The 23571-nt window shown below is 38.7% G+C and overlaps 1 protein-coding gene across 6 annotated transcripts in view; it reads right to left on the reverse strand.

Annotated features, from left to right (window-relative positions):
- Positions 1 to 5936: 5936 nt before the first annotated feature.
- Positions 5937 to 23571, reverse strand: part of nfia (nuclear factor I/A) — a 179907-nt gene continuing 162272 nt past the window's right edge. For all 6 annotated transcript variants that reach the window (XM_067415825.1, XM_067415826.1, XM_067415829.1 and 3 more), the window contains 3 exons: positions 22874 to 23039; positions 22529 to 22620; positions 5937 to 9835 (listed from right to left, as the gene is read on the reverse strand). In XM_067415825.1, coding sequence (XP_067271926.1) covers positions 9821 to 9835; positions 22529 to 22620; positions 22874 to 23039 — 273 coding nt within the window. In that variant the 3' untranslated portion in view covers positions 5937 to 9820. The remainder of the gene's footprint in view (positions 9836 to 22528; positions 22621 to 22873; positions 23040 to 23571) is intronic.

A 23571-nucleotide genomic window follows, 5' to 3' on the forward strand; every position in this document is an offset into this window, starting at 1 on the left:
ATATTTTAGTTTAAGTTAACAATAGCAACACTGATAATAATAAATATAATAATAGAAATCAAATTAAACACTGTAAATACACTACTCTAAAAATACTGGAAATGTGGGTCAAACATGTAAACATTTAAAAATGTTACTCAACCCCTGGGTTTGTCCATATTTGACCCAAATTCAGGTTAAAACATCCCAGCATTTTTTTTGTTAAACCTTTATTCTACTCAATTCTACACCGTAGCACATCTTGTTTTACACCGCACCCTTTTGCAAGAGTTAATTTGTGTTAAATGCTCTCTCTCAGTATTAATGTTTATATCACTTCTTCATTAAAACTTCTGGGAATCTGTTGATGTTATTTGGCCATTTCTTTCCACACACACACACACACACACTCATGGTATCGATGAGCTCCTGTGCTGAGCGTGCTTTCATTCCACTTCCTCGAGCCGTAACCAACTCTCGGAGAGCGGGCCACGGGGCACTTCAACATCAAACGAGGCATGAACACGAGACACCGGCATATGAGAGAGAACGCCGGCAGTGCGGCCCAGGCCTCCATCTGTGCTCAGACAGCTGGCATCAGCAAACTAACCACAAAGTGCCTGGATTACACACAACATCTCTTAAAGCCTCCCAACACACTGCACACTTTGTACTCATCAAACCCTCCACATCAGTAACTCATTCTGGATACCTCGTATAAAGAGAGTCGAGGCGGTTTGGACGGCGATCGCTTGGAACCTGCGAAGGAATGAAGCCAGACAAGAAGGTGTACAGCATTAGCGTCTTTTATTAGTTTTTTTTTTCTCTCATTTGTTGTTGCATAGGAAATGCACATCTTGCTTTTAGTAATTGAGTGGATGGAGGTGGACACTAATGGCTCCAAGAGAAAGAGGCATGGCACTACACACAGAAATCAAGGAGAAAAGTTCAGAGAAAGAACCGAAAAAGCAAACAAAATCATTCACAGCTCAAATACAGAAGCTCCATGGAACTAGTTAATGGAGCTGGTACCAATACAACGTGACTTTTTCTTCAGGAAATGTATTAGAGGCACAAGGTTTTATTTATTTATTTTATTTTATCTTAGATTGTATCTAAAACGTAAGTACGTATACGGTGATTCTGCAGTGTGAGATGGAGCTGAATGAGATATACCAACACTCTCATGGCAGTTTGTAACTAATTTACACTTTGGTGGATTTGATGACTAATTCATATGAATCAATGTCATTACTCCCCATTGACCTTTAGGGGTGGACCTTCCTAAGGTTTACAAAAATCGTACATTTTCGAACACATTGATACTACATCACCACTTTGTAAAATAGTCACATGTTCTCATGAGGTCGGGTTGGATATATGAAGGATGATGATGATGGACATGAAGATTTGGAGTGGGTTGAAGGGGTCTGGTAACGTCACACCAATGATTTGTGTGTAAACTTTCACGCTAACCACTGGGATTGTCTTCTTTACGATTAGGGCCGCAGTGCTGGTTAATTTTGAACAGAATCCGACATGTTCACAACGGACTATACACACAGCACATTCGTTTCCAAAAAACCCTTAAGATATTTGATAATCAATACCAATAAAGAGGAAACACTTTAATCGTAACCATTTGCTTTATGGATATTATTGGCAACTAGAAGACCTCATGTCCTGGGGGTTGGATTTGATGGCCCTGGTTGTTGAGGATACGCAAACTATGCAGGCATTTAGAGTCATTTTTCTCCCTGATGTTTGAACCCTATCCTTTCGTTTCTCCAAGAAATGTCTCTTTTGAGGACCTTTCTAAACTCAATTGGTTCCATTAATGGTTCTTATGCATGAATTCTTCTGCCTAATACTTGGGCAGCTTCATTACTACTTATTCAGAGGTACTGCAACACTGTTACTAAAACCGCAAACCAGGGGTTCTCAACTCTGTCCCTCGAAATCCACTTTCTTGCAGTTTCGCTCTAACCCTCATCAAACAAGCTAATCAAGGTCTTCAAGATTACTAGAAAGTTGCAGGCAGGTGAGTTGGATGTAAACTCTGCACGAAAGTGGATCTTGGGGGTCAGGCTGAGTTAGGCTGTCAAATGGGTGGTTCTTTTTATTGTATCAAAAACACATAGTGTGAACAGTGTAATTTGACTACAAAAACAAACAACTCTTTTCGAGGCTAAACCAGTGTAGTCTGATTCTCGAAAAATAATGAATTTAGATTATTTTTAGAGAATCAAAAACAGCACAAATAGTGTACTCTGATTCTTGAAAAAAATCATTTCATGTTTTTAGTGAATCAAAAACATACAGTTCAATCAGTGTAGTCCGATCCAAAAAATAATGAATTTTGATTATTTTTATTGGATCAAAAACAGCACAAATAGTGTGCTCCGATTCTTTAACAAATGACTCTTTGAGTCACGTATTTTTAGTGAATCGAAAGCGTCAGTATAGTCCGATCCCCTTTAGAATTAGTCAAATGAAACAGTTGTTTTTGTGAACGAAACACAGCACAAGGCTGCTGCGTCCCAGTTCCGAGGCTGCATCCTTCGAATGGCGCATTCGAAGGCCGATTGAGTCCCCGCGGTGTGACAATAGGCTGTCCCGATTCGAAAGCTCCTTCAAATGCCTACTCCAAATGCACCCTTCGTTTCCCGTGAAATGAAGGAAATGAAGCTTGTTTCTGCAACACACTAAAACATTTAATTGCGACTTTTTATCTTACAATTGTGAGACAAACATCTTTTCTCAGAATCGCAAGTTTATATTTCACAAATTTGACTATATAATTCACAATTGGTAAAAAGTCACTATTAGCTTTTTTATTTTGTATTCTGTGGGAGAAACAAGCTTCCATAACATATGCAGCCTTTCCTACCTCAAAATTCAATAAGCAATGGCCGAAATACACTTTCAAATACAAGTATTTTGTTTCAACTTACAGAAATATCTAATGATACCAATCTAAAAAAACTAAAACCAAAAACCCTACTATAAACTAAAGCGGTTCAAATGTCGACATATCTTACTAAGATGTGATTATTTATAGCTTGTACATAGTCAACATATTTAGACAGTGTGTGAACCCGGTTTTGTTTTCAGACAGTTTAATACAACTTTAAAAAAAGTCTAGTACTCAACGGCAGATGTCACAGTTGCTAGGCGACAAGAAGTCCTCTATAGGCTAGACCGTCCCATTTAACAACGCTCAGTCCAAGTCCATTGAAGGATGCAGCCTTTGAATTGCATTTTCTGAACAAAATTAATCGAATGTTTAACCACATTTTTATTCAGTAGTGTTGTGTAGTATGTAGTTCAGGCCAAATCCCCCCCATCCCCCCCACCCCGCCAAAATTACTAGAAGAATCGTTAAAGGAACCATTAAGTAGTCGGAATCGTTAAAAGAGCCTTTCGTTTTAAACTTGAGAGATGCTGTGAATCGCATCTACAGCAAAATGCCAGTTCCACTGAGTACAGCTTGTCGAGTGTGGTAACCCCAGGAGACACAGACCTTTGTTGTTGGAGATAATGGAGATACGGAGGGCTACAGCAGGACATGGACCTGGAAAACCTGGAATTTAGGTGAACGCTATATTTTAGTGGTGCAAGTCACTCACTTGCTTGACTTTATAATGTAATAATGCCACAGGACGAACTGGTTTGGAACACGTAAACGGAATGAATTGGAGGAAATTCTTGGAAGTTTTGAGAAGATGACTGGTAGCAGAGCTTGGTTAGATCGTTGAGTCGTGTTTATATCAGCTGGTTATGGAGGCGCATGCAGTTTATAGTGTGTGGTTACTGAAGAGTTATAATCAGAAAAGGCTACTGGTGTCGAGAAAACAAATGATTACAAACTGTTAACTGGTTTGATATTCAGAGAGCGATATAATACAGTTTTTCACAGGCACTACATTTGATCTTTTTATACATCAGGTAAAATGCTGGTTTGCTTTTAGTTTCATTATTCCTTTGATTTCGATACAAGTTTTTAAAAAAAAGAGGAAGGCAAAGGTGCAAGTACCAGACTCTGATTAGATTAGCGTGTCGTCAGTGCATAGTTCTCATGCGGATTACACTGCTATGCTATCAGAAAGCAGGCTCGTTTCCAGTTAGCCTCCACTTTAGCAAGATTTAGCACCTTGTAATGATATCATTTGGTGCAGTTAAGCCACCTGCCACTGATGCATGATGGGGTTAAATACATGATATGATGAAGATGACAACATGTTTATCCAATGTCATCCCAGGCCCTTCAAGGTCTTCATCTGCAGATCATTTTTTGATTTTATGGGGCAAATCGAACCCCAGAGCGAAATATGGGTTTGCTAAGAGTTTAAGCATAATGGGGAAAAAATGGTCTACCTGTAGTTCTCCAGATCAGTAACTGGGCGTATACTTCATTTAGGTGTTGTGTTTTTTGGCTTTTTACATTTCAAAATGTCTCATGATTGAATATTACCCTGATATAAAGCCGTATTCCTGTCTTAAACCATCCAATGCTTTGTTCCCGCTTTAAACGAACAAATGAAAGTTTACAACAACTAAGCCCACAAAAATGGGGACATAAAAACGCTAAAGGCCTGCGGGACCTTTATTCAACCCTGTTTCAGGACTAGCATTGATATTATTGAAGGGAAATGTTGGCATGCCACTAAAAGGGTCATTGATTGTGGAAATGTATAACGTTTTGTTCATCACATCAAGTTTAAAATATTCAGATTGCGTTTAGATTTTGATAAAATGCCACAAGGATCAAGACCATTATTTTACATAATCTGTGTAAACAAATAAGACTGTATAGGCTATAACCTAAACCAAGTTGAAAAGTGATGAAATGGTAACATGATTCAAAAAAGGGCTTTTCACGCTGCGCTTAACTCCGGGTTATTGTCGTTGTAAACACAACTTTTAACCCCAGGAAATGGAACGTTACACGCTTGTTATTTAGAAGCGGGGTTAGCACCGCTTTTGCAGTGTTAACCCCGCACTGAGATGCAAACTTGTACAGTTTAAAAAAAATGTGGTGATAGAGAATGTTAAAGCTAGCCGCTTAGGAACAGACAACCAATTGCGTACTCATATTTAGCTTTGGACAGTCATGGAAACACATTGTATATAAACAGTAAATTCAGCTTTTGGGAGGAAAAATGTCAAATGTTTACAAAAATAAGCGACAATGTGAGTGAAAGGACCATTTAATTCTTACCTTTATAGTTCGAAGTATCCATTCAATATAAACTCGATAGTAGCTGCTACAGTCGGCAAAGCAATGCTATGTAAACAGGTCGCGTGCTGCGTTCATCCAGTGACAACGCCCCCCGCAAATATGCAAAAGAATGTTAACCCAGATAAACCAAGGCCAGTTCACACCAAGAAAATTAACTAGACTACAAAGATAATATTAGCGGCTGCGTCCACACCAACGGACTACCGCTGAACGGTACTAACTTGAACGGTTTCTTCAACGTTTGCTGCTTTAAATGCACGAGCTTGTTGTTACAGCAAAATGGATTCTGATTGGCTGTCGATGTTTTTATCGTCCTTCAGCTGCATGAATCGTTTCTCTGTGCAGTTATCGTTGTAGCTGTGGTTTGAACTTTGATTTTTTTTTTAGAACTATATCTTTAGTTAGCGTCCTAAGTGTGAACGGGCCTTTAGGAATGTACAATGTGAAACGCCAGACCCTGGCCTGTATTGTTAACCCAGGGTTAACTATTTCAAGCGTGAAAAGCCTTCCTCTTTTTTGAAGAATCTTAAATAAACCATCAAGCGACCTTCGTGTGAGTTATGGTCAATGAGAGGCCCATGTAAAATTGAGTGAGGATGGCTTTATCGACGCCCCGTTACCAACCGTCCCGTGTTTTAACGTCGCTCGTGTCTTTGTGAGTGCGTGCGCTGGTGAGCGGTGGAAGAAAGATGAAGAAGTTGAAAAGAAAAAAGAATCATGTTGCATATCAAGCGGTTTATTTTCCTGCATGGAATGGTGAACACAAAAAGATGCCTAGATGCATTTATAATAGGGGCATCCTTTGGCTGTCTATGTCATTGTCTTCTGCCTAAAACTAATTTTAAAATGCATAAAAACGCTCTCTTCTTACCAACATCCTCAGAATTATCTAGATTTAGCTTCATCAACACTGATGCAACAAATAACCTTCAAAACATACAGCATACTTGTAACATCCATTTACAATGGGGTTTTTCACCTCGGCATCCTACACTTTTCAAGTATAGGAGTACTTCTATACCATCGGAAGAAGAAATAAGTCCTTAAATACATACAAAAAGGAAAGCAAAAAGAAAAAAAAAATTAGGAAACAGGAAGTTTTCAACTTAAATCCAGTTCCCCAGAGGACAAACAAAACCAGTTCTATTTATGTGGCCTTAATACAAACAATCAGAAAATTCACAACACTAGTTTTTCCTCATTTAATCAATGTTACAAAAGTCCTGCATTATAAAATAGGGCAGCTTTAAAATCAGTGTAATTAATAAAACTATACAATATACAAACATCAAATCTCCCATACTCAGGTGCGTCCGCCCTAACTCTCGTATCTAATCGATTCGGTTTGTTCTCTTCTCCCGCATCTTCTCCAATGTTGTACCAAAAAACTAAATTACACACACAACACGAGAACAAAACAGACTGCCCAAACTATTGCTTGAAATTCTTTTTCTCTTTTTTTTTCTTTCTTTAAAAAGGGTGCAATTTTGTCATTATCTTACACACACAGCCAATCTCGCTGATTAGATGCCAGGCTGCTCTAAACAAGGTTTTTGTGACAAAAAAAAATATCCGTGCAATCATGTTTCCCTTCGCTCTTTTAAGCCCTGGAAGCTTTTTTTGTATTTTTTTTCCTCTATTTTTTTCTCAATTGTCATTATTTTATATTTAGTGCAGACGATTAAGAAAGTAATGCCCAACTCATTTCTAGGTAGGCAAGTACAATGACAAAAGAAAAAAAATCACGCTAATGAAAATAAAAATAACAACCCACACAAGTTTAACTACTAAACCATCACATCAGAAGCCTGGGAAACTCATTCCCATAATTTTCTTTTCTTAAAATGATATATGCAATAGAAAATAAACAGGTAAACAATTAATATAACATGGAACTTCGTCAAAATGTACATAAAAACTGGGCATTTTTTTGTCCTGGACGTGTTCGCGCTTGTGAGTTTGTGATGGAAAGGAAGTTTCCTCGTTTTTAAGGCTTGATTATGACCGAAAAAAACGAAAACATTTATGATCGTTTGTGTGAAACCCAAGTGAGGCTGATCAATGGCGTTTTCTCGTGTCATGAAAAGCACACTGACGTTCAGCCACTTGACCTGTCAAGTGCTCACTTTGGTGTTAAAACAAATAAAAAAATGACGATATGAGTGCAAGCAAGTATTGCATATTAATCTTTTCCTCATTATTCATCTCTGGGAATGAAAACAAACAAACAGGAAGACTGAAAAAAAAAGTAGTCGTCATTTAGAAATTGCAGCAACATCCATAAATATCAATAACACTAGTGTTAAATCAGAGAAAAAGGGCTCGCTGACATAAAACCCCACGATTTCTAGGGCGAATGATTGACTTTCGGCTGATTAAAGTGAAAATGGTGGGATTTCCGAAGCATTGGATGACCGATAGTTGCGGTATGTAGTTACATGGAGAGTAACACTGTTTAGCATTAGCGAACGCCGCCATTAGCGCCAATTTCACTCTCTCCAAGGTGGAAGGTGGGGTGAAAATGTAAAAAAAAATAGTCTCCACATTGCAGCTTGTGCAATAACTCAGAACTAGACCATCGCTCAAGGCACATCGACGTGGAATTGTTCGTGCAGTTTGAAGAGACAATGAAGTGCGTACGTCGCTCGAGACATGAAAATGATTGTTCTGCCGGGAATAAAGGAGGAAGGGAGACGTTATCGAAATGACGACAAGCTAAGAAGAGTCAGAGAGATGTTTAGCTGGTTGATTGTGAGAACAGCAGTAAAAATACCCTTTTTTAAGGGACCAAACAAATAGTTGATCGGCAAGTGCCCGATGTTGGGATTACAATATTTTCACACTACTTTAACACTACGTAATCTATGTAAAAATTTGTCACTAACACTAGAACATGCAGATTATTATTTCTTTAATTTTTTTTTAAAAACTTTACTGAGCTTTGATCGACGGTGGATGAGACTGTAAGTGTATATATATATATTTTCGTACAGGAAACAAACAAAAACTTAAAAACAAGAAAATTGCATGCGAGGGAAGCTGTATCTTCACATTTTTGCGAAACACTTTCGAAAGTGTTTGCGAGGAAGTTAGTTCAGTATTTCGCCCCTTGCTTTTGCGTTCAAGCAGTCGATTTTTACATTTTTCCCTACGTTCATGATTCTGCAAACTGCTCATTTTCGGCGTACATTATGCGCTTGGTTAAATTAAAACAACTGCTGTAACGTTTTGGAAACAAACTAGCAGAAATCCTAAAAACTGATTGATTAAACAGTGAAATTTCTTAAAGGGACATTTGTTCTACAATGCTAACAAACAAACACATAAAAAAAACAACAGAAAAATCAATTACAGCTCCCCTTATTTCTCACAAGGCTATTTGTTCTATTTTTCTCTTTACGTGTTTTTTTTCTTTTTGTACCCCGATATTTTAGAGTCCTGGAGGTGTGAACGGACTAGGAAGAAAAATATATATATTTATATATATATACTTTTCAACAATCGCTTCAACGATCTATCTTACAAAGATATTTAACAATCCAACATCTACCCAACAAAATTGCACTTTCCTCAATTCAGTATTCACTGTTAACCTTTTCTTGAAGTTTATGGAAGATCAAACCTTCACTCGGCCCTTGGTGTGCAACAGACCTTCCGCTGGGGTTTAGTAGAAAGAATCGCGATGATTTTTGTACGAAAAACACAAAATATGAACATGCCTCCAAGTGGGGAGATCTCCCATTAGTATACTGTAAAATGACCTGATATCAAACATCACCGTTCATGACTTCTTCATTGCCTGCCCCGAAATGACAAATAAAAAAAATGGGAGCGAGGGGTTCGGTTGAGTCCTTGAAAGGGTTCTTGATCTGACATGGTTGTTGATGGTGGTGGTGATGATGGTGGAAGGGAGAGGAAATGGTCCTGGCCAGAAGACGCAATGGAGACTTTAGCTGGTGGTATATCTGACCCAGGCGAAAACTCCAACGTTCACGATACGAAACCGGATTGATCCGTCAAAACACAAGTGATTGAAAGGCAGAGCTCCGACCTCCAGGTGGTTGTGGGTTCGCGACCCTTGGCCGTAGACCGCGTTTGATTCGAAACGCCTCAGACTTCTCTTTAAGACCACAGGCACAGATGCGGGAAGCTCTTTGATTGTGTCATGTTACGTTTTCCTCGTCTATCTGTGAGGGTAAACCAAAAAAATACAAAACGAAACGAAACAAAAACGAACAAACAAACAAAAAAACGTGCACGTTTCCGAGAAAACAAAGCTCTTGTTTTTTTTCGAGCTCCACCCTCAGAAGAGCTGGACAGCTACTATATATGAATATAGGCATGTAAACCATACATATGGAAGAATACATATGGACTATATAGATATATAGTAAGTGGGTGTAAGCGCGTTGAGTCGGTTCCTCTTGTTCCAGGGCTTGGCGGGGTTCTGCTGGAGCCATGCTGTGGGTCTGTCCAGTACTGGGGCAGCAAGTGGCTTCTCTCTGTTCAGACTGGTGTACATGTTTGCGGGTCGTACTCAGGGGAGACAGAGGGGGTGGTCGTGTGACCTCGGGAGTGGCCGGTCCGTGTCGGGAGTCTTTAGCCCAGGTACCACTGCAACGAGACAGAGAGGAACACATCGGTGAGGTTTGGTGGGCAAGTTCATGACTCAATGAAAATGATGTTTCAGCTAAGATAATCGAATTAATGTTGAAAGATGAGAAGATAAAGCTGAAAAATCATAAATAATTTCACTGTAATATGATAAACTTGCTTATCACTTTTGACCAATAGGTGGCGCTGTTATCAAATTGTGTATCAAATAAAATGTTTGATGTCAAAGCGTTTTAGAGTTACAGCCACAGAATCAGCTTGGCAAATTCGTTAAAGTGTTATTCGAGAACTGACAGATCTGAGCCAATTTTGGTGAAAATCAGACCAACGGTCTAGGAGGAGTTTGACAGTTAATTCGAACAAATATGGCATAATATCATTGTTCTCAACATAACCCAAGAAATCTATCAATACCAATTTCACTAAAATGAATCAAAAGTTATTAGCATTTTTGGAAATGGTTTGGTCTTTTGACCAAAAGGTGACGCTGTTTCAAAACCTTTTGCGTACCTTTAGGGCATGGTCCCGATGACACATACCAAGTTTTGTAACAATATGCTAATGCACTCTTAAAATACAGCATATAAGGACAACATTTAAAAAGGCCTCAATGGTCAATATGTGAAAATTGGGTATCGCATAATGCATTAAATCAGAAGAGACCAGTTTTATGACTTTTGGGCAAAATGTTCAAAGTTAAGCAAAAATAGCCATTCTAAAAAATCTCCTGACCAGTAGGTGGCACTGTGCTGAAACACTGCATGTAGTCTCTGGTTATCAAAATTACGTCAGGGTGCAAATGTAAGTGAAAATATGGACAGTTGGTGGCGCTAGAGAGATTTGGTTAGAAATTCCAAATTTGCTGTGGTGAATGTTTGGACTGTCCTCTATCAGTGTGCCATATTTCACACATTTTTACCGTACGTTTCTATAGGACTTCATAGATTTCCACAGAGGAGGAAGAAGAAGAAGAAGAAGAAAACTAACGGATACAATCGGTGCCATCACATCATTCAGTGCTTAGCCCCTAATAATAGAGTTTTAAAAAAGAATAACTTTTTTAAATCTTATTTCCTTTCTTAATACATGTTCCTAGTTTTACTGTCCAAGATTCATTGGTGCATGTTAATTAAAACAATTGTTTTATAATCAAAATGTATTTTCCAGCCACTTCTCATATAAAAATCACTTTTATGATTCTATACATTCTCAATGGATAAAAATCAAGCCTCAACCTTTCTTCTCGTTATAAACTTTCAAAATTAGAGCACACCACAGAAGTAAAATCGATTGCGAATGCAGGTTGACTGAGATCCCACAAACCTTTTTTTTTGGTCTACCTCTAGAGGGTTTAAGGCTTGTTAAAACCTGTAATTCAGACCCTGAACATCAGTATCTGTAATATGCTGGCAAAAAGGAAAACCGAAAAAGCTTGTCCTTTTCTTATCGGACCACTTATGTCTCGTGTATCGGGTCTTAAGATGGTGCTTGACTCTGTAAGGGCTCAGCTCAACAACACTGTTTTTTTTACTGTTCCTGTCCATCTCTGAATGCCTTTGCGGAGCTTTCCGCCACACGGAGCCGGAGAAATGCGTCCGTCTGTAGACTGGAGTGGTGAGGTTAGCGAGCTGCACCCTGTAATCCTTCAGTGAAATGGGCTTATTGATTGCTGTGCTCCATTGTTCACGTTTCCAGCAAGTGAGCAAGTGTCGTTCGGTCCTCGCCCACTTTTTCACTCTGTTCTCCCCTCCCCTTTCCAACTTCCCTCCTCCCACCAAGTTCAAGTTCATCCTGGTGTTACATCATGTCTGGTTGCCAGGGACAACCAGACAGCCGTATACGTGACTATCATTAGCAAGGCCGGGCCTCGCCGCCTTCTTGTCCCTCTTTCTTTCTCTCCCTCTCTGATCCCTCTTTCCCTGCTCCCTTTCTTACTATTCTCTTCCTGGCCGGTGTTCTGTCCCAGTGATCCGCCCCGTCCGGCCTCTGCTGCAAATACACACACTATTGATTCAGTGTGTGCAGTGATTCACATGCTCCTCCCACTGTTCAGCGCATCATGCATACACACTGTCCACCAATCACCAGCCATGATTAATTAAGCCCACTGAGTTATCAGCCAATCAGAGAGAGGCGCTCAAGGACTGCCTTCTAATTACAAAACAAGGCTGCACATTACTTCCCTTCACACAAGACTCTTTTTTGTTTTCTGTTATTGTTGTGCGTTTTACTTAAATTGCAAACTTTGATTCAGACTGCGTGTGTGTCTGTGTGTATATATAGACGTGAATATTTCATTATTTTAAATAATTATAAGCATTTTTATATAATGCTACTTTAGTACTGCATTATATAAATAGACTTCAAATAAAATGCATTTCTATTTATATATATATATATTTTAATTTATTTATTTTTAATAATATAATGTATAGATCTAATACTTCACAAAAAGCATATATAAATATTTAATTATTTTAAATGATGTGCAGTGTAAATATTTAAATAATGGATTATATAATCATTATATATATATTTTTTTCATATAATATACTATATACATATCATACCAAACACTGAAGGTATGATATGTAAATCACATTTAATTTTAAATAATTACATGCATTTTGAATATTTTATTATATAAACAGGCATTATAAAAAGTGCATTTTAATATCATATACTATATACCTAAGATAAAGGATTATGTAAATATTATTTATTTTAAATAATTATATCCATTTTGAATATTTTATCAATGCATTATATAAGCAGACTTCACATAAAGTGTCATTTTTGGTCTATGGAGAATATTTATTTTAATATTATATAATATTTACATACCATACCTTTAAATACACTTTATATGTAGTCTGTAAACATATATAATGTATATGGTATCTGTGAACAGATAATAATGTGCATTTGAAATACATTAATAGTGCATTATATATACTGTCTAGGCTTCACTGAAAGCTTCAGCAGGCTAATGCAGTAAATGATCTAATGTAGTTAAGAACAATGAAATGATTTGCGAGATTGAGTTGATTCTATCAGGTTGGAAATGTCCCAAACATCGGCGTGGAAGGCTCTGGCGTACGGCTCGTTTAAATTCTATTGCTCACCGCAAGTGCAGCGGAGAAACTGGAAGGTTAGTTTTTAATCAATAGAAGTTGCTGAGTCTGGACTTCTGCGCTCCGGTGCAGTGCAGCTTCCTTGTGTCTTTGTCTATCGGCTCGACCGCTCTGAAACTTTTCCTCCCCATTCCCCCCCTCCCTCGCTCCCTCCCCTGTCCTGAGAAGACTTTTGGAGACGGCGTTCTGCAAAGAGAGCAGGAGCGTGTAAGCTTCTCTCCGATACTCCCCGTAACTTTGTGGACAGTGGGCTTATGTTACAACACAGAGGGGTGTGCTGACAGCTATGATTTAGTCTGTAGATACCCAGCACGCAGGAGCACGCAGGGGAACCAGACAGACAGACAGACAGACAGAGAATAAAACGTGTAAAATTACAACCTGTCAGTCTCACATCTGCGACATGGGTGGTCTATCATAACCAGAACAAACGCAACTAAATTAAGAGACAAAATGATGTACATATCATTTTAAAACTATAGATATTTTTTATATTATCTCATAATTTGGCAGCAGGTATATTTACTGCTGCCACTTTAAGACCTGATGCACGGATCCATTATACTGTTACACGTGCATTTTTACGTCCACTTAAAACATAACTGTTTACGTGAAAACTCGCTAAGACATTTTGATATTATGTTGATTGTTCAAGTGCAATAAGCAGCAAAAAATAACTCAATTTAGTACTAGTTAAATGTCAAGCCCTGTATATAACCAGCAATACATTAAAATATTAATTTAACAATAAACATGCATTGTGAATATTATCAATATTGTAATTTTATTATATAATTTTATTATTATAAAAATATTACTATTTAGCATAATTAAGCTTATTTATTAGAATTCTTAATTCTCTTTTTTCTATAATTGTTTTCACCGGATTACTGAGTGCTGGATGTGTGAAACACAATTTTTGTTGTTTTGTGGAGGTTAAAAATGACAAATAAAGGAATTTTATTTTGATTGGCAAACAACACATTCACATATTGATTTAATTATGAACACTGTATCCTGTTTACCATGCAGTAGTGTAGTGGTGTTGCTGGGTGCTACTCTTTTTTTATCAGGTATTTATCAGCACAATCATAACCAATTATGTATAAAAGCATACACATCTGTAAAAAATAAATAATAATAAAGCTCTAGTGCAAAAATTGTCCGTAGCACAAACGGTGTGGGATGAGCTATGGGTTTATGGGGTTTTCAAATCCCTAAGTATAATCAATAATAATGATGATTCTTGTCTTAGCAAGCAACACTAATGAATATTTTCATTGGCTCTCTGCTCCAAAAAAGTTCACAAAAGTCCTTTGCGGTGATGTGGAACGCTGTGCCAGAGGAATTAAAGTGGTTTCACACACACATTCTTATCAGTTTTATAGACTCTCAACTAATGGATGATGGTTAGATTTAATTGGGGTGACAGAATTAGAATGGTGTAAAAATGTACGCGGAATAAAACTAAGTGTAAAAGGATCTCTTCCTAACAACAACGGTTGCATTGTGAGATAGCTCATCTTGACCCGGAAGTCTTGAGTCTCTAAGGGGACGGCAAAGGCCAAGGAAAAGAGCGAGATTGGGAGTGTAAAAAGCATGATTCAGTGCAAAAATGAATGAAACACTGGTGCAAGGGATGAGCCAGACATCCTGAGCGTCAAACACGAAATGATCCGCATTCTGTGCCGAAATTCATGCGACTGTTGATACCTCGGCCTGTTAAAACAACCACACAAACATCATTTCCAATTGGCCTCTTAATGGACCGTTTCTTTTTCCTTAAGGTTCTGTTTGGACAGAGCTTCAAGCCACCCACCCAGAGTCAACACCCATGGGTGTACATGTTCGGTTTAGCAGGAAGGATATGTACGGGATTAAGTTATTTCCATGCAACTACAATGACGTTCTGGCCTGCGCTTAGCATTAGCCCTAGAGGGTTATCGTGGGGTTTTGAGATGTCCATTTCCCAAATGAATTGTACTTTTGAACCATTTTTAAAAAAGAACCTCACTTAAACACAAGAAAACCAGAAACTGTTGCGAATCCATAAATTGTATTTCTGATAGTGACACAATTATGTTGGAGATGCTTTTTTGTGACAAAAAAATTGGGAAAAGTAGGAATCGTAATACTACACGTGAGACCATTTATACATTTAATTTGGAAAAAAAAATAAAAATTATAGTTTTTTGAAGCAGCTCATTGAAGCAAACTGCCAGAAAATGCTTATTCGCCAAAATGAACCGGACCTCTCAGCGCTAGTGGGGTTGGTTTTAAAGGATGTACGTCAGCGGTTGTAATTGACGGATAGATAGCTGTAGTCTACCCATCAATAGCCTTAGTGTCCTGTTTGAAAGCCTTCAAGGTGAAAGCTGTATTAATGTAATGAAAGAGAGGGGCGGAGGGGAAGGAACATCATGCAAATAACACACACCAAACACACATTGCAGCACATCTGCTATAGCGATACAAGGTAAGACATGCAGAAATAGACTTCAGAGAGAGGAAAAGGAAGGAGAAAGGAAATGAAATGCAACGGTAACGGTTAATAGACTTAGAGACAGACTGCAGCTAAGTTAAAGGCATAGTTCACTAAAAAAACGTATCCTCGTGTCATATATTCGATGAACACAAAAGACAACAATTTTGAACACTACAATTAACAAGGAACTGGAAGCGAATCTTTCACTCTTCAAAAAGGAACCATAAAAGTATCATAAAAGTGATCCATACTTCTCATATGAGTCTCCATAAGTCACATACAAACTTTGTTTGAGAAAATGAATAAAATGATTCATGATCGTGAACAAACTATTCTTCATAATCAGACCCTTTTATTAAATCATTTGATTCACTTCACAAACAATTCTGAATGACCAGTGACTAAATTCTCTTGAAACATGCATTTTTGTTGGTTTCTTGAACAAAGTTAATTTATGATTTCTGGAGACTTGGAATAGATCATATGAATCATTTGGATCACTTTTGTGATACTTACCATATGGATCACGTATGAAACTTTTATGGTTCTTATTAATTAATCTGTTGATTCACTTTGTTAATGATATGGTCACAGCTCACAGGGGGTTAAGATTTTCAGTGAATAACAACTTAAGTATTTAAACAAAAGTATTGTTCAGGTTCAGAATACTTAATATAGCAAATTAGTCGTATGCACCATTTTTATGGGGTATTTTTGAAGTTTGAAATCCTCATGGATTAATGTGCAAAAAGTATATTATTCAAAAAAATGTCACAATTTTGTCATTACTTACTCGCCATTAAGTTGTTCCAAACCTCTATGAGTTTCTTTCTACTGCTGGACACAAAAAAAAAAAATATTTTGAACAATTTTGGTAACCGGAGTCAATGGCACCATTAACTTCCATAGTAGGAAAAATAATAAAATTGAAGTCAACGAGTGCCGTCAACTGTCGGGTCACCAACATTCTTCAAAATATCTTCTTTGTTTTCAGAAGAACCAAACTCATACAGGTTTGGAAAATTTGAGTGTAAGTAAATGATTTTCCATTTTGGTTTTCAGGTGAACTATTCCTTTAAGTCATACAGGTTTGGAACGACGTGACAAGAATTTTCATATTTTGGCAAACTAAGACCAAAAAGGAGTTAGCAAGTTGGGAGAGGATCGAGAAAGTTGGGCGGAAGAGATTAAGGAAGAAGGATCAGACGAGATAGAAAGAGACAGAGCGACAGAAACAGGGGGCTGGGAATCTTGGTCTGGTCCTTTAACTGGCTGTCAATGGCAGGAGTAATCTCATCAGGTTGGAGGAGTGCTGAGTCAGCAGCCGCGCTAAAGTGCCTGAGGATGAGTGTCATCTCAGAGGAATTCAGCCTCATGTAATGCAAACCAGCTCGGGCCTGGAGAGCAGTGCTTATAAAAGCCATCTCAAACCCAAACCGCCCAGCCACGTATTACAGCTCCCCGCGGGACCCCGCAGACATTTACTACATTATTTATTTACATTTTGCCATCAGACGCTACGGGGGAAAAAAGAAAACGGAGCGCGGCAGTCCATTAGACGACCCCAAACAAACAGCTCACACCTGAGGGGGATATAAACATATTCATGTTGTTTATTATTAGAGCGTGGCAGCGGCGATGTTCGCAGGTGTGAGGGGAGCGGTCGGTCTTCTCTTTCCCTCTCCAGATTTGTGGAAGCCTGTATGCGTTCCGACAGAAACAGGAGACTGTGATTTTCTGGGGTGTGACACGGAGCATAGAGCTGAAATCAATCTTGGGTAATTAATTTGTGTGTCCGGCAGTCTGGCGCTCTGCCCTCTTCTGGCTTCGGGAAGAAACGCGTGTGGCAAAAATGAGTTTAAACAGCACTATTAAGGAGGCATCGCTTTCCCTGCAGCCCTTTGAGGTTTCTTTGTCTCTCGGATGAACGCTGATTATGAATTCGAGTAATAATCGTTAGGCGTGTTTTGTGGGGACATCTCCGCAGATGCTTAACTATGGCAAATTGACGTGGAGGACAAGAGTCAATTACTGATGTTATCTCTCCCGCATGCTAACGTTTATAGGAAGCGAATAAAAGCCAAGGGTGCCGGCGTTCTCATCCCGGCCTCTATGGGGCCGATTTACTGCCTGCGTTTGTGTGTGTGTGTCACTGCGGTGCCTATCTGCGCTCCCCATCACACTCAGTTCCTCCCAGCACGTTCTGATTAAAAACGCTGTTTATGAATCATTGCTTTATCTGCACCGCTTCGGGACCGGGGTCAGGCTGCAGTCCCTGCACGCTTCACAATTAAACACAGATTACAGGGCCTGTGCATGTTTTTGTTTCAGTTTTTATATGATTTATTGATCATAGTTGATTGATTGTTTTTTTTCAAGTGTGCAAACATATCTGGCATTCATATATATATATATATAAAACAACAGGGTTATTATCGTTAACTAAAACTATGAAAAGTAATTTGTTTTATATAAATACACAACATATATAAATATTAGTATTATATTGTTATGTATATTATAACTGGCCACAATTCTGACATCGATACCATGGGGAAAAAATTGCCATATAGATATTTTTAATATTATCTCATAATTTGGCTGCAGGTATATTAGGCTGCTGTCACTTTAAAGGTCCTGTTCTTCGCGATTCCATCTTTCAAACTTTATTTAGTGTGTAATGTTGCTGTTAGAGCATAAATAATACCTGTAAAATTATAAAGCTCAAAGTTCAATGCCAAGCGCGATAACAGAAGTTCCCTTTCAAAGCCTACAGCGAACGGCCTGTTTGGACTTCACCCTTGAACTTCCTGCTGTAATGACGTCAATAGAACAGTTTGTTGAATAACCCTCCGCCCACAAGAATACGCAAAAAAGGTGGCGTGGTCTTGTTGCTCTCCCACGTGGAGAACAGCGCACATTGAGCGCGTGCATCTCCCCATTATGGTAACCTTTCTGGGCAAAGTGCGCTAAGCTGCTGTCGAATCACAACACGGGAACCGCTGGCACAATCAGAACTCATTACGTATTTCCGAAGGAGGGACTTCATAGAACAAGGAAATCATCAGGCCGTTTTTAGGACAGAAAAAAAACAGCGGTATACAGATAAATTGTGTGAAAAATGCTGTTTCTTTTTTACACACGAAACATGAACTCATGTTATATTGCACACTGTAAACATAATCAAAGCTTCAAAAACATGAAAAACGGGACCTTTAAGACCTGATGCACGGATCCTTTAAACTGTTACACGTTTCCTTTCTCAACTGTTTATGTTCACTTAAAACATACGTGAATACTCACCAAGACTGGCATTTTGTCTTCTTTTGTGTGTATTTGACTGTTTAAACACAATATTCAGTGAAAAAGAACTAAATTTTTGTGCTGAGATGTGGCTTTAAGTGTGCACAGTTTGGGTGTGAGCTCAAAATCTGTGGGAATGAGTAAAACTATGTGCAATATGCGCAACCCCACACCGAAATTCAAGCACTGTAACTCCAATATTCATCTGGAGCAAATGAAACGAGTGAGTGAGGGGAGGCGGGTTAGTGTTTCAGCTCGCTGTCTGAGAGATCATGAGAGAGTGAGAAAGTGCAGCTGCTACCGTGTATATATTCTGCGGAAAATGAGTACTGGAAGCGTTTCAGTATTGAAAAAAATCTATATTTTTGCATTTAATTTATTATTTCAGATGCCTGTTTAAAAGAATACAATTGAACCATATATATATATATATATATATATATATATATATATATATATATATATATATATATATATATATATATATATATATATATATATATATATATATATATATATATATATATATATAAAATGTAATAATCATTTAAATTATTATCGTGATATGATAATATTTTTTATAGTATCACCTAAGGAGGATAAGTAATTTGAATTATATTTAATATTTGAATATTTAATAATTCAAATATATTGAATTAATATAAAAACATAAAAATGTATATTATGAATTTATAATTAGTATTATACAATTAGATAATCAAGCAAAACTGCAGACACATTTATGTCTATAATAATCATGCATGGTTAATAACCTCCATTATACAAATGTTTGGAAATGGTCTTCTAGATCCATTTGGATAAAAAGTGGCCCCTCAGTTTGAACAGACATGACGCTTCTGGTCCCAAATCCTCATCCATATATCTCTGCATGTGGTGCCAACCTTTCCATCTGAGAGGGCAAGCGCCAACAGCTCCCATGGCAGCAAACCCCTGAGGGCGCTGCCACCCTCCCACCACCCTTCTCTTTCATTCCCGTCCCCTCCTCCCATGGCAGACCCCTCCATCATACTGTCCCGTCTCTCACTCTCTGCCTGGTTACCATGGCCGGGCTGCTAGGAATGTTTACAGTTAGGGTCACATCATTCTTGTCTGCCCGTCACTTTCGCTCTCTTTTATACCCCACCCCCAAAACACGCCGGCCACCGCGGGTAACTTTTGTCCTCCCCGCCCCAGGGTGGTCCGCACCAGCTTATGAGGCCAATGAAATGGTGCGACCGAACCCTGCCGTGGGGTCACAGGCTCGTCAATATGGCCAGTCTGAGACTCATACAGAGCTTTAATATAAACTCACAGTCCAATCACTGTCTGGCTAGACAGAGCCTCAAAGAGTTCACTGACACAGTGGGTGATGGCACTCGGGAGACGTCTCTCGCAGCTGATCTAAGAGTTTCATTGCCATAGTTTCTATAGGATGACAAAAGTCGCTTCAATCCTCATAGTTATTTAAAAACCAATGTTATGGTCTCCATCTTCTGTCATTTAGCAAAATGACAATGTTGCCTTTTAAATAAGTATAATGAATTTAGCAAGGCAGAGCTTTACACCTGCCTGTGACAATAAAGGTGGGCTGTTCATTTGTTCGCTTGCAGTTTTACGATGTTAAAAATGAAGTGGCTTGAACAAACAAACCAGACAAAAGAGGACTGAAATAAAATTAGTTAATCTGAGAGCATTAGTGTGTTACAAACAAACAATGACGGAAAGAAAAAAATATTTCCGTTAACCAAAATAAAAATAAAAACTCTTGAAAAATCTAAAGGCTCTTTGCAATAAATAAATATATATAGATAAATGTACAGATACCAATATAGAACCTTAGATGGCACCTGAGCAGGGGAGGGAGAGAGGAAAAGGTGATAGAGAGAAGGACAGAGAGAGAGCGAGAAGTGGAGGCAGAGGCAGGCAGGAGTAATAAATAAATACAAACAATAAATAATAACAACCCCCCGCTCCCCTCCCAGCCGGCCTGACAAACACCTGCCTCCATTCTACTGGGGGATGCGTGTCTTGCGGCCTGCGACACCGTCAATAAATCGATGGGAGGCTGCTGCAGGCCTCCGGACATTTCACACACACACACACACACGCACACGCACACGCACACACACGCGCGCGCACATACACACACACACACACACAAAATCTGTCTCTGATCCAATCCAGTCTTAAGTGCTTCTCTATGAGCGTGGTATCATCTCTGCTCTGTGTGTGTGTTGTTGGTGTGTTATAGCTGCGTTTACAGAGGTAACTGATGCTCTTTTTTGTCTGTTTGCACAAGTGCAGGTGGCAATGTAGGCTGCATTTGTCATTGCCGGTATGTGTGTGTGACGATTAAGGTTACAGGCGGCATTTCAGTCGCATTAGCATTTACACGACTGGAAAAAACAAACACAAGTTCATTTACATTAACAGTGTCATCCTGATGTCCGTTCATGAATATATTAATAGCAGTGGTTGACTGATATGAGTTTTAAATGCCTGACAACTTCAGACTAGTATAATATATAAAATATTTGTGAAGAGGTTTGCTTGAAATCACTTTTAAATGTAAAAAAAAAGTTTTAATCTAATGCCATATGCATACATTTTACGTACAGATTAAGCGACCAAATATTTTTGACACATTTATTTAACATTTAATAGTGTAATATAGAACTGACGTGGAGGAATTAGCATAAGTACTAATTAGGACTATTTTCCAAGTCAGTTCTGTCTTATTAACATTTATGCTTAAAGCTACACTGTGTAACTTTTTTAGTTTACTCTTAGCTAAAAACACTTAGTTCTGTGCTCATTAATGTATATTTACTTCTTTCAAGTAATAAAGTATTCTCGTAAGTTTATAATATGCCATTGAAAATACATACGGGTGAGGGGTTCGAATGCTGGTCGCCATGTTGCCCCTCCATCTTGAAAGTACATTAGCCAAAGAGGGACATACCCGTAAATTCAAGCTTCGCCTTTCGCGTTTTAACACTCGATGGCACCGTGTCGAATGTGAAGAGGGGGATTGCCATGTTAATCTTGGACTAAATTAGCCACCGTAGGAGTTAAAACGAAATCAGAATTGAGAGGAACAGAAACTAATATTCACTGGATGGTCATATACCTTTACACCGCTAGATGGGGGAAAATATCACACAGTGTAGCTTTAAGTAAATGTTGAGTAAACGTTGCGTAAATGTTGACTGAAGTTTAACAGCTTTTGTTATAGGTTAATGGCAGATCCTGACAACCTAAAGACAGCCAAATGTTGTAACAGTCGATGTCAAATTGCATTAATATAATAGTAGTATTGGTTAATGATAGATAAATGTTGAGTAAACATTGTGTAAATGTTAATTGAAGTTAAACAGTTTATTACTGGCTGATCCTGACAACCTCAAATATTCTAACAAATATTCAATAGCCAAATATTGGCTATTGAATATTTAGCTAATATATTCTAACAGCCAAATATTCTAACAGCCAAATATTCTAACAGCCATGTCAAATTATAAATTGTAACTAATCCGTAGCATGCAAGCGACTGTACGTGCGCAAAGGAGCATAAATCAAGGTTCCGGTCACCGTGCCATTGAATCCGAGTCTGAACATGCCAATTACACACAATAAATCAGCTATGAGCTCTCACGGCGAGCGAGGGAGTTATATGAGCTGGCATAACAGTGCTGAAAGCCTATTATGACAGACAACAAGCACTCTTGATGGACTTTCAGGGATTCGGCGGATCTGTGCATATGTACTCACCTGAGGCTGCTGAGGGATATTTACAAAGCTGGGGTCTCTGGGGCCCACACTGACAAAGCGCTGAGCGGGAGACGTGCTCGGTGTGGAGTAGGCTGTGGTGAGAATTAAACACACAAACACACACACACACACACACACACACACACACACACACACACACACACACACAATTAATATCAATATTGTATTGGAAGCAGTACAGCTGTTAAGAGGAAGGCTTTATACGGACACTGCGCATGTTTGATGGGAAATTCTATTCATTACATCAAAAAACCAACACTGTAGATAAGCTCATCCGAGATATGAGACACTTTATAGGCTGGCAGAGGAGGTTCGAGTACTCACTTGGCGAGGTGGGAGAGTTGCCCCCTCCCTCGGTGGAGGTCGAGGGAGGTTTGGAGTCTGGCACGGGCAGGGGCACGGGTCGCGCCATTGGGGGAGGCGGAGGCGGCGGCAACATGGGGGTGGGCAGGAACGGGTTGTGCACCTTCCCTTGACTGCTCCCGTTGGGCTGGACAGAAACAGGACATGAAAAACATGAAAACTCTGAGTATCAACTTCCGGACACGTATGACCAGCAGGCACAACAGAAGCATCTCACACGTGCGCGTCAGAAGAATGTGCTCAGCAATTTTTTGCTGCTACCAGTCATAAAAAATTCTGCTGCTGTGCGCACTTCACTGTTCATAATCTATGACCCAAACTGCATGCTGTCTCTCCTCCATCAGGGCCACGTCAGTCTGCCCAGAGCCGGGTCACTCTATCGAACGGGAAAGGGATTTATTAGCCGCACAACCCAGTGAAACTAGTGTGGAGAAGATGGACCTTCTGTATCATGTTTATAATGTCATGTAACTTTTAGTTTAAATGGCTAGATGACTTTAAAATATGTTGTTTTAGGATTGTGTTAAATATATAGTATATGTTTATCTATTTGTAGTATTTATAAAATGTATTTACAATGTAAATTATATAACAGTAAACATTTAAATATATATATTTATTACAAAGTTAAAATTTTTAATTAATTAAACATTTAATTA

This window comes from Pseudorasbora parva, chromosome 14 (genome assembly GCF_024679245.1).
Source record: "Pseudorasbora parva isolate DD20220531a chromosome 14, ASM2467924v1, whole genome shotgun sequence".
NCBI classification, from domain to species: Eukaryota; Metazoa; Chordata; class Actinopteri; order Cypriniformes; family Gobionidae; genus Pseudorasbora; species Pseudorasbora parva.